Source organism: Salmo salar, chromosome 10 (genome assembly GCF_965601325.2).
Source record: "Salmo salar chromosome 10, fSalSal1, whole genome shotgun sequence".
NCBI lineage: Eukaryota > Metazoa > Chordata > Actinopteri > Salmoniformes > Salmonidae > Salmo > Salmo salar.
Window position 1 is genome coordinate 94439029 of NC_138300.1, and position 13472 is coordinate 94452500.

General features: G+C 45.8%; 1 protein-coding gene across 1 annotated transcript in view; it reads right to left on the minus strand.

Moving 5' to 3' along the window:
* The window catches only part of LOC106561189 (FERM domain-containing protein 4A), an 82531-nt gene that overhangs the window by 11257 nt on the left and 57802 nt on the right, over positions 1–13472 (minus strand). The window contains exons 6-11 of the mRNA XM_082956624.1: positions 12276–12332; positions 11080–11102; positions 5566–5649; positions 5394–5459; positions 5077–5134; positions 4840–4926 (exon numbers count right to left, since the gene is read on the minus strand). Of these exons, the coding sequence (XP_082812750.1) occupies positions 4840–4926; positions 5077–5134; positions 5394–5459; positions 5566–5649; positions 11080–11102; positions 12276–12332 (375 nt within the window). The remainder of the gene's footprint in view (positions 1–4839; positions 4927–5076; positions 5135–5393; positions 5460–5565; positions 5650–11079; positions 11103–12275; positions 12333–13472) is intronic.

A 13472-nucleotide genomic window follows, 5' to 3' on the forward strand; every position in this document is an offset into this window, starting at 1 on the left:
ACTAGTGTCACATCAGACAACACTGGCAACACTGAAACTAGTGTCACATCAGACAAGACTGGCAACACTGGCACTAGTGTCACATCAGACAACACTGGCACTAGTGTCACATCAGACAACACTGGCAACACTGGCACTAGTGTCACATCAGACAACACTGACAACACTGGCACTAGTGCCACATCAGACAACACTGGCACTAGTGTCACACCAGACAACACTGGCAACACTGGCACTAGTGTCACATCAGACAACACTGGCATTAGTGTCACATCAGACAACACTGGCACTAGTTTCACATCAGACAACACTGGCACTAGTGTCACATCAGACAACACTGGCAACATGGCATTAGTGTCACATCAGACAACACTGGCACTAGTGTCACATCAGACAACACTGGCACTAGTGTCACACCAGACAACACTGGCAACACTGGCACTAGTGTCATATCAGACAACACTGGCACTAGTGTCACATCAGACAACACCTTCAACACTGGCACTAGTGTCACATCAGACAACACTGGCAACACTGGCACTAGTGTCACATCAGACAACACTGGCACTAGTTTCCCATCAGACAACACTGGCACTAGTTTCCCATCAGACAACACTGGCACTAGTTTCACATCAGGCAACACTGGCACTAGTTTCACATCAGACAACACTGGCACTAGTGTCACATCAGACAACACTGGCAACACTGGCACTAGTGTCACATCAGACAACACTGGCACTAGTGTCATATCAGACAACACTGGCACTAGTGTCACATCAGACAACACTGGCAACACTGGCACTAGTGTCACATCAGGCAACACTGGCACTAGTTTCACATCAGGCAACACTGGCACTAGTTTCACATCAGACAACACTGGCACTAGTGTCACATCAGACAAGACTGGCAACACTGGCACTAGTTTCACATCAGACAACACTGGCACTAGTTTCACATCAGACAACACTGGCACTAGTGTCACATCAGACAACACTGGCAACACTGGCACTAGTGTCACATCAGACAACACTGGCACTAGTGTCACATCAGACAACACTGGCACTAGTGTCACATCAGACAACAATGGCACTAGTGTCACATCAGACAAGACTGGCAACACTGAAACTAGTGTCACATCAGACAAGACTGGCACTAGTGTCACATCAGACAACACTGGCAACACTGGCACTAGTGTCACATCAGACAACACTGGCAACACTGAAACTAGTGTCACATCAGACAACACTGGCAACACTGGCACTAGTGTCACATCAGACAACACTGTCAACACTGGCACTAGTGTCACATCAGACAACACTGGCAACACTGAAACTAGTGTCACATCAGACAACACTGGCAACACTGGCACTAGTGTCACATCAGACAACACTGGCACTAGTGTCACATCAGACAACACTGGCAACACTGGCACTAGTGTCACATCAGACAACACTGCCAACACTGGCACTAGTGTCACATCAGACAACACTGGCAACACTGAAACTAGTGTCACATCAGACAAGACTGGCACTAGTTTCACATCAGACAAGACTGGCAACACTGGCACTAGTGTCACATCAGACAACACTGGCACTAGTGTCACATCAGACAACACTGGCAACACTGGCACTAGTGTCACATCAGACAACACTGACAACACTGGCACTAGTGCCACATCAGACAACACTGGCACTAGTGTCACACCAGACAACACTGGCATTAGTGTCACATCAGACAACACTGGCACTAGTTTCACATCAGACAACACTGGCACTAGTGTCACATCAGACAACACTGGCAACACTGGCATTAGTGTCACATCAGACAACACTGGCACTAGTGTCACATCAGACAACACTGGCACTAGTGTCACACCAGACAACACTGGCAACACTGGCACTAGTGTCATATCAGACAACACTGGCACTAGTGTCACATCAGACAACACTGTCAACACTGGCACTAGTGTCACATCAGACAACACTGGCAACACTGGCACTAGTGTCACATCAGACAGCACTGGCAACACTGGCACTAGTGTCACATCAGACAACACTGGCAACACTGGCACTAGTGTCACATCAGACAACACTGGCACTAGTTTCCCATCAGACAACACTGGCACTAGTTTCCCATCAGACAACACTGGCACTAGTTTCACATCAGACAACACTGGCACTAGTTTCACATCAGACAACACTGGCACTAGTTTCACATCAGACAACACTGGCACTAGTGTCACATCAGACAACACTGGCAACACTGGCACTAGTGTCACATCAGACAACACTGGCACTAGTGTCACATCAGACAACACTGGCACTACTGTCACATCATACAACACTGGCACTAGTGTCACATCAGACAACACTGGCACTAGTTTCACATCAGACAACACTGGTACTAGTGTCACATCAGACAACACTGGCACTAGTTTCACATCAGACAACACTGGCACTAGTTTCACATCAGACAACACTGGCACTAGTTTCACATCAGACAACACTGGCACTAGTGTCACATCAGACAACACTGACAACACTGGCACTAGTGTCACATCAGACAACACTGGCACTAGTTTCACATCAGACAACACTGGCACTAGTTACACATCAGACAACACTGGCACTAGTTTCACATCAGACAACACTGGCACTAGTGTCACATCAGACAACACTGGCACTAGTGTCACATCAGACAACACTGACAACACTGGCACTAGTGTCACATCAGACAACACTGGCACTAGTTTCACATCAGACAACACTGGCACTAGTTTCACATCAGACAACACTGGCACTAGTTTCACATCAGACAACACTGGCACTAGTGTCACATCAGACAACACTGGCACTAGTGTCACATCAGACAACACTGACAACACTGGCACTAGTGTCACATCAGACAACACTGGCACTAGTTTCACATACACCCCAGTAGCTGTTGTGGTATTGAACTAGTGTGATCAGGTTTGTTAGTGCAGGGAATAGACTGAAGCCTACACACCCTGTGTGCTGGCACAAACCATCGCTTTAATCTTCCCTCGTATCAGGCTTTAGTAATCAGTCAATGGACCATAGAACATTACTGCAGACCACAGTCACATTTTCCAGGAAGGCTACTTCAACAGTCTTCCCTGTGGCTCAGTTAGTAGAGCATGGTGTTTGCAATGCCAGGGTTGTGGGTTCGATTCCCATGGGGGACCAGTACAAAAAAAAAAACTCACTACTGTAAGTTGCTCTGGATAGGAGTGTCTGCTAACTGACTAAAATGTAAAAAACATGTACCAACATGTACAACACAATGAGAAATTAAACCAGTTTAAAGGAGTTATGGGTTGTAATTATGATAAATGACAGGAGTTATATAAGTGGTGTGTATTTATTAACAACTTTAGAGAAACTTTGAATATTCTGAACAACAATATCAGATACAGACATGGCGACACTCTTTCCACACAGCACTGAGAATGGCAAAGGGTGTGTCCACTGTTAGGCCAGTGTGTGTGTGTGTGTATACTGTATGTGTACAAAGAAAAGGTCATGCCTGAGAAAGCTTGAAGTCCCTAGGGGATACCCATGGGATTGTATGAAGAATAGAACGGTCTATAATGGCTCAGTAATACTGGAGAGAAGCATTACATCCCTGATTCCCTTCCCTGTCCCCCTCCCTCAGAAAGGTGGGGGCTTTAAATGTTTCCAGGGTGTTCTTTTGTTACTATGGAGACCTGCCCATGGCTTCCTGTTGTTTTTCAGCACTGTTTCATATGTTCATATACTTATCTGACCCGGTAACACACTAGCTAGCAGAGACATAGCTAGCAGAGACATAGCTAGCAGAGACATAGCTAGCAGAGACATAGCTAGCAGAGACATAGGCTTAATCTCTATCAAGAAAATCTAAATCAGCATCTGCCTCAGTCACTCACAAACCATAAAGTGTCTCACAACTCACTAACAAGGCATTTTTACTGGTTGTGGTTTAGCTGTAACTCTGTGTGTGTGTGTGTGTGTGTGTGTGTGTGTGTGTATGTTGATGAGAAGCCAGAACATGGAAGACCTGAACCTCCCTTCATTCCTCCTCCCCTCTGAACCCTTGGAACACATTCACTCTATTGTAGTACAGACCACTTTCAATCTGGCATGACCCACTGCATTTCAGTGTGTGTGTGTGTGTGTGTGTGTGTGTGTGTGTGTGTGTGTGTGTGTGTGTGTGTTTACATCTACAAATGGGGAGATATGGGGAGAAAACATCCTGCCAATAATGAAGGATCCAAGAGAGCCATAGTTTGTAAAGAGCACCTTTCTACCTGATACTAACATTGGAAGCTATCTCAAACCACCAAATAATGCTGTGACCTAGAATAGGAGATTAGGCCAGCATTCCCAATCTGTCTCTGTGGTGATGTAACCTAGGAAACCTCAGGATCTGGGACTATTACGGGATAGAGCAGGAATGTGGGGAGAACAGTGGTGAGACATTTAGACTGAAATGTGCAAACACACACACACACACACACACACACACACACACACACACACACACACACACACACACACACACACACACACACACACACACACACACACACACACACACACACACACACACACACACAAACATTAGAACAGGACTGAGGGGTCAGAGTTCACGTGTGGGAGTGTGTGTGTGTCGGTTCATCCAGCCAGGAGATGAATGATACTAGTCTTTCCAGGGTCAAAGGTGAGAGGTGAGAGGCTTTAACAGACTACAGGGAGACTGATGGGAGGACAGTGTTACATCTTTATAAAATTCAGACATAATGGAGCGAGAGGGAGAGAAAGAGAATGAAGGTCTTACCTTCCTGGGCTTGACCTTGTCCTGGTAGTCATACTGGAAGATTCCTTTATAACTCAGGCCCAGCCACCACGGGATGCCCTGTTTATCCTGACAGAGAGAGAGGGTACACACATCAGAGCGTGTGTGTGTATATTTGTGTGTGTGTGCATGTATTTCATAGTCCCCCAAAGCCTCCTCCCAAACACCCCCTCAGCCCCCAACCCCAAGACAGAGAGACTGTAAGTGATAAGGTTGTACCTTAACAGTGTAGTAATGTACTCCATATGTAGGCAGAGACTCAACGATGCTCATATAACTGAGACAGACAGAGAGAGACATTAGTCAATCAGAGAGTGTTCAACTTCACAGTGTTCAACTTCACAGTGTTCAACTTCACAGTGTTCAACTTCACATCAACTACGGAAGAGAGAGTGTCATAAAAACACACACACACACCCATATGGATACACACGCAGTAGACACCCAGCATGTGTGAGAGATGAACACACAGCTCAAGAGGGAGAGAACATGAGACACATAAGAAACACACACACCCTTCCCCTCTCCAGTCTTACTTGACTATGGCCTGCCCTCTGGACTGTCCATTCAGCTTCTTGTAGTGTTCTATCACCCGGTCCTCACTGGAACAGAAAACATACACAACATCTAATCAATCACTCATATCAACCAGGCAGTAGAGTTTGGTGGCCCTGGTCAACTGGGCCAATAAGACAGGCTGGGACTCACCAGTAGGCCAGAGATGGGTGTTCCTTCAGGGCCTGAGTCGGCAGAGCTGGAAGCTTCTTCAGGTCTGACCTCGTCACGTCGTTACTGTGACACACACAGAAACACACACGTCATTACTGTCAACACACACTGATTTCAAACTGCCAAGAGGTGTTGTAGACAGATTGGCATTAGTGATATAAACCAATCCAAAGGTGTCTCCAATAGTGTGATGTTTGTCTACCACAATGAGGTATTGACTTCAATCCAAGGGTATTTCCCTAAGAATAAACTATGGGTTGGGGGCCAGAGTTGGTAACTGACAGGGTGGGGGAAACTAATGCTGCCCTGCTGTGTTTCAGGTGGACTGATGGGACAGTCCACAGCTGGGAACAACTGCAGAGAGTGCAGAGAGAGAGAGAGAGAGAGAGAGAGAGAGAGAGAGAGAGAGAGAGAGAGAGAGAGAGAGAGAGAGAGAGAGAGAGAGAGAGAAGAGAGAGAGAGAGAGAGAGAGAGAGAGAGAGAGAGAGAGAGAGAGAGAGAGAGAGAGAGAGAGAGAGAGACATCGTCACAACACTGTATACAGACATAATATGACATTTGAAACGTCTTTATTCTTTTGGAACTTTTGCAAGTGTAATGTTTACTGATAATTTGTATTGTTTATTTCACTTTTGTTTATTATCTACTTCACTTGCTTTGGCAATGTTAACTTATGTTTCCTATGCCAATAAAGCCCTTAAATTGAAATTGAATTGGTGGAGCAGAGAGAGAGAGAGAGAGAGAGAGAGAGAGAGAGAGAGAGAGAGAGAGAGAGAGAGAGAGAGAGAGAGAGAGAGAGAGAGAGAGAGGAAGAGATAGCGAGACCCCAGACTTCAGACTCTCAGTCTTAAACCCCTCTGTAATCCCCTAAACCTCCCAGCCCCCTGAGACTGAGGGAAAGGCCTGGAAAAAGGACAGCCAACACTGGAAATATAATAGCTGTAACTCCCACATGCCTGATCTCCCACATGAAAAAATACTACAGTTTACTATAGAATACTACAGTACTTACTATATCATTCTGTAGTAAACTATAGTATACTGTAGAACGCTATACGACACGCTGTAGTATACCTCGATCATGTGCAGTACTTACTATAGAATTTAGTAGTATACTATTAGTACTATAGCACATACTACAGTATACTAAAGTCTGCAAAAACACTACAGTGAATACTACGCCAAAGTATGCAAAAACATTACAGTGAATACTTTGGTATTTAACCATACTACTATAGTATTATTTCATGTGGGCTAGAGCAATGGTTCTCAATCCCAACCTTTATCACCTGATCTGGACGCCACAGCCCCAGCAGCCTTCACCAGGAATGAATGGGCAACCAGTAACATAAACACGTACAATGTTGGTGTAATATATAGCGTAATATGTTACACATTCCAGAGCTGTGGGATGCCATGTTTTTTATGTTCCCTGTGAGAAGGAGGAAATGGGATCAAAGGTGAATGCTGTTTGACTCTCTTGTTTGCACAGGCCTGGCCACTGGCCTAGTGGTTAGAGCATTTGGCCAGTAACTGAAAGGTTGCTGGATCAAATCCCTGAGCTGACAAGGTAACAATCTGTAGTTCTGCCCCTGTGCAAGGCAGTTAACCTGCTGTTCTGTGGATGTTGATTATGGCAGCCCCCTGCAGCTCTCTGATTTAGAGGGGTTGGGTTAAATGCGGAAGATGTGTTCAGTTGTACAACTGACTAGGTATCCCTCCTTTCCCTCCATGCTCACACACTGACGAAGAATCCTTATCCTGTACTGCTCCAAGTTATATGACCATAGCTGTGTTCGAATACCCATACTAACATACTGTATTCTACATACTTAATGAGTATATACTATTAGTTCATTTTAGTATACTGTAAACGAACGGTATCCTTTCAGTTGCGCATACTAGCGCTTCACCTGTCTACCAGAAGTTGCTGCTGTTGCTATGCAAACTCTTGCTAGCTTGTTAGCATAACAAATTACTAGCTAGACATTTTATGATTTTGGGTGTGTTTGTAAATTCAACCTGGAGTGCGCTCTGGGTGTTGGTAAATTCAGAGCGTTGTCAGATTGTCCGTTGGTAAATTCAGAGCGCACACTGCCAGTGGCACTGGACGGCCTGGCCGAGGAGTAGGATTGATCCGAGCGTTCTGACCTCCCAACGGCAGTCAAGCACCCAAGCTAACTGGCTAACGTTGGCTAGCTTGCTAGCTACTTCCAGACACAAATGAGAGATCACCTCACTCTGACCATTTTACTCGCCCTTGCAAGAGCTGGTTAGGCTGTTTTCATGTTATCCATGATAACAGTGTTGGTGACTGTAACTGTAACTGGCAACAATTGAATTATGCTTTTTGCTAACGTTTACTGACACAGGCCATATTCAACTGGGTTGAGCATTCGTAAATCATCATTTATTCTGCGCTCTGGTACACTCAGACGAGAGAGCTCTGGAATCGGAGTAGATAGCCGGAGCGAATTAACAATTACCCTTGAGAACGCACAGCGACTCTACCACTTAGTTGAGCTAAGAATGACATATAGTTAATATACTGGCAAGTTCGATGTATTAGTAGCCAACTAACATTAGGTAGCTAGCTAAAATACCAGTATTTACTGCTGTAATGATATGAAATTCCACCATTTTCAATCTGAAAATGTTGTGAAGCCACGCCCATTTTCTGAAGAATTGTATTAAAATCCCAGAAATAGTGTCCACTGCTTGTATACTTCGTATTTTGGCAAATTTAGTACGACATCCAGGATCTTTGGGCATACTAACTATATCCATACTATGACCAATAAGCATACTACACTGCTCAAAAAAATAAAGGGAACACTTAAACAACACAATGTAACTCCAAGTCAATCACACTTCTGTGAAATCAAACTGTCCACTTAGGAAGCAACACTGATTGACAATACATTTCACATGTTGTTGTGCAAATGGAATAGACAACAGGGGGAAATTATAGGCAATTAGCAAGACACCCCCAATAAAGGAGTGGTTCTGCAGGTGGGGACCACAGACCACTTCTCAGTTCCTATGCTTCCTGGCTGATGTTTTGGTCACTTTTGAATGCTGGCGGTGCTTTCACTCTAGTGGTAGCATGAGACGGAGTCTACAACCCACACAAGTGGCTCAGATAGTGCAGCTCATCCAGGATGGCACATCAATGCGAGCTGTGGCAAGAAGGTTTGCTGTGTCTGTCAGCGTAGTGTCCAGAGCATGGAGGCGCTACCAGGAGACAGGCCAGTACATCAGGAGACGTGGAGGAGGCCGTAGGAGGGCAACAACCCAGCAGCAGGACCGCTACCTCCGCCTTTGTGCAAGGAGGAGCAGGAGAAGCACTGCCAGAGCCCTGCAAAATGACCTCCAGCAGGCCACAAATGTGCATGTGTCTGCTCAAACGGTCAGAAACAGACTCCATGAGGGTGGTATGAGGGCCCGACGTCCACAGGTGGGGGTTGTGCTTACAGCCCAACACCGTGCAGGACGTTTGGCATTTGCCAGAGAACACCAAGATTGGCAAATTTGCCACTGGCGCCCTGTGCTCTTCACAGATGAAAGCAGGTTCACACTGAGCACATGACAGACGTGACAGAGTCTGGAGACGCCGTGGAGAACGTTCTGCTGCCTGCATGACCGGTTTGGCGGTGGGTCAGTCATGGTGTAGGGTGGCATTTCTTTGGGGGGCAGCACAGCCCTCCATGTGCTCGCCAGAGGTAGCCTGACTGCCATTAGGTACCGAGATGAGATCCTCAGACCCCTTGTGAGACCATATGCTGGTGCGGTTGGCCCTGGGTTCCTCCTAATGCAAGACAATGCTAGACCTCATGTGGCTGGAGTGTGTCAGCAGTTCCTGCAAGAGGAAGGCATTGATGCTATGGACTGGCCCGCCCATTCCACAGACCTGAATCCAATTGAGCACATCTGGGACATCATGTCTCGCTCCATCCACCAACGCCACGTTGCACCACAGACTGTCCAGGAGTTGGCGGATGCTTTAGTCCAGGTCTGGGAGGAGATCCCTCATGAGACCATCCGCCACCTCATCAGGAGCATGCCCAGGCGTTGTAGGGAGATCATACAGGCACGTGGAGGCCACACACACTACTGAGCCTCATTTTGACTTGTTTTAAGGACATTACATCAAAGTTGGATCAGCCTGTAGTGTGGTTTTCCACTTTAATTTTGAGTGTGACTCCAAATCCAGACCTCCATGGGTTGATAAATTGGATTTCCATTGATTATTTTTGTGTGATTTTGTTGTCAGCACATTCAACTATGTAAAGAAAAAAGTATTTAATAAGATTATTTCTTTCATTCAGATCTAGGATGTGTTGTTTATGTGTTCCCTTTATTTTTTTGAGCAGTATATATACTCAATTTACGTCACAAATAGTACGGTTAGTGTGGTTAATATTCGAACACAGCTCATGTGTTCCTTTAACCGTGAAGACATCCACTGCATCTTTATTTAAAGGAACATAGTAGCATGATTACCAGCATTGCAAACAACCATTTACACTATAGCAGGTTACACAATGGAGCAGAAAATACACTGCACCACATGGCATTTTGTAAAGGACATCTCAAGCCTGCCTAAATGTAAGCTAGCATCTCTCTACACCATAAAACTGCAAATCAATAGAGGATAAGTTGTTTTAGGGGGCAGAAGGCTCATCATGTGAGCTGGGAAGCTGAGGTCTTAACTACCCTGGCCTTCGTCTCACCCTGTTTCACTGCTCTGTTTTTAATTGGTTAGGAGTCATGCACTGTGGAGCCCTGTCTCACTCTCTCTCTCTCACACACACACACACACACACACACACACACACACACACACACACACACACACACACAGACACAGACACACACACACACACACACACACACACACACACACACACACACACACACACACACACACACACACACAAATATGCGGCAGGGTAGCCTAGTGGTTAGAGTGTTGGACTAGTAACTGAAAGATTGCAAGTTCTAATCCACGAGCTGACAAGGTACAAATCTATCGTTCTGCCCCTGAACAAGGCAGTTAATCCACTGTTCCTAGGCCATCATTGAAAATAAGAATTTGTTCTTAACTGACTTGCCTGGTAAAAATAAAAAGTCAGACTTCAGTCTGGATGGAGTGAGTGAATCAGGAGACTGGGGGAGGAGAGATTGAGAGGAATAGAGTGATGGAGGACAGGCAGACAAAGGCAGGTCCTGTGAGAGGAGAGGGAGGGGTGTTTCACTGCTCTGAGGGGTTCAGAGGGCCCAGGACAGACCCTTTACATGGGTGCTATTGTTCTCCTGTCACACACACACCTATCCCACCCTCCCCTCGCCCAAAAACCAAACAAATATGTGGGCCACCACCTCTCTACTCCCCACTGAGACAGGGACAATAGGTCTGAGGCTGCTGGATGTTAGTTATTATAAAGTATATTCTACATATACAGCTTACTGTAGTATAATAACTGTTCTTACCTGGTGAAGTCACCTTTAGCCTCCTGGATAGAGAAGAGAAAGAGAGTGGTTAGATATATGCAGTATTATGGAGGGGCGAAAGATGGCTTTTGTGGGTTAAGTAGTGTGTGTGTATGTGTGAGCATATTAGCGCAGGCAGGTGAGAGTAGGGTCAAGTCTCCTGCGGTGAAATCAGAGAGAAACGTTATCCTTCCATCTGGAGCAAAACCTCTAAAGACCAAGAGATACCTGACACCTCTGCACCTACACACACACACACACACACACACACACACACACACACACACACACACACACACACACACACACACACACACACACACACACACAATAGCGCACACACACACAAACGCACAGTAGCGCGCACACACACACACACAAACAATAGCGCACACACACACATACACACACACACACACACACACACACACACACACACACACACACACACACACACACAAAACACACACACACACACACACAATAGCGCACACACACACAAACGCACAGTAGCGCGCACACACACACACACAAACAATAGCGCACACACACACATACACACACACACACACACACACACACACACACAATAGCGCGCACACACACACACACACACACACACACACACACACACACACACACACACACACACACAATAGCGCACACACACACAAACGCACAATAGCGCACACACACACACACACACAAACAATAGCGCACACACACACACATACACACACACAAAGACTATGGACTGTGTGTGTGCGCTATTGTTTGTGTGTGTGTGTGTGTGTGTGTGTGTGTGTGTGTGTGTGTGTGTGTGTGTGTGTGTGTGTGTGTGTGTGTGGTAATGGGCTGACCTAGACTGAGGGGGAACCCTACACACTACCTGGCCAATATACATACTCACTCCCTCGAACTAGGCATGGGAGCCCATTTAAAAAATAATCAATGTCTGATTCTTCAAATGTAAGTTCATTTGGCCAACTCCTCTGTCATGTTCATGTCATGATAAAGATGATGAACTAATGGGTAGAGTCAGAGTAGATCTGGGACAAAGCTAGAGAAACAATCCTTCTAAAATAAAGCAGAATTAGAGGAAAGACAGCTCACTATTTCAGCAGATTGGAAAGTGAGTAGTGTGGTGTGTCAGGAAGCAGATTAAGGAACTGGTGTCACTCTGACCTCAGACTTACCTGTAGGATATAGGAGGCCAGCTCAAAAACCACCTCACTGTCCACCTCAATGAGCTCCTTGGAGAAAGAGAGAGACACAGAGAGACAGAGAGAGGGAGAGAAACAGAGAGACAGGGAGAGAAACAGAGACAGACACAGAGAGAGAAACAGAGAGGGAGAGATGGAGAGACAGAGATCGAAACAGAGAGAGAGGGAGAGAAACAGAGAGAGAGGGAGAGAAACAGAGACAGACACAGAGAGAGAAACAGAGAGGGAGAGACAGAGACAGAGAGGGAGACAGACAGAGGGAGAGAGACAGAGAGAGAGAGAGAGCGAGACAGAGAGAGACAGAGAGAGGGAGAGCGAGACAGAGAGAGAGAGAGAGAGCGAGACAGAGAGAGACAGAGAGAGAGAGCGAGACAGAGAGAGAGAGAGAGAGAGAGAGAGAGAGAGAGAGAGAGAGAGGGAGAGGAAAGCATTATATAACGGTTATTCTGTGACTTGCACAGCTAATAAACCCAATCCAATGTATCCATTGCATTCCCTATGTGGGGAGCTGTGAGGAGCACATTTTCATACATCAGATTCATACTATGACCACGATGTACCTACACTACTAATACAACACTGTATTAGTAGTGTAGGTACACTGTATTAGTAGTGTAGGTGTGTGTGTGTGTGTGTGTGTGTGTGTGTGTGTGTGTGTGTGTGTGTGTGTGTGTGTGTGTGTGTGTGTGTGTCTGTGTGTGTGTCTGTGTGTGTGTCTGTGTGTGGATGACTAGTGACTAAAGGGGTCAGGTATGTAAGGAATGTCCTCTATACAATCCCTGGCAGTTAATCGGTTAAGAGATCAGACAGCAGAGTGAAACACAACACTGAAAACAGTACCACCCAGCATGGGCTCTCACCATGGGGCTGTGGTCTAGCAGTGTGTGTGTGTATGTGTGTGTGTATGTGTGTGTGTGTGGTCCAGTGTAGAACACACACTCCATACATGCAGACAGGAGATGACTGCATTAAATATGACTCTATAGCCACAACACAATTATAATGTCTTAAACGTAGCCACGACTAATCAAATCAAATGGTATCGATCCCATACACATGTTTAGCAGATGTCATTGCAGGTGTAGCAAAAATCTTGTATCATGAGTAACATTTACGCAGTCTGTGTTATGTTGAAAAAGTTGATTTTTGTGTCCTTGTATCCATGTGTGC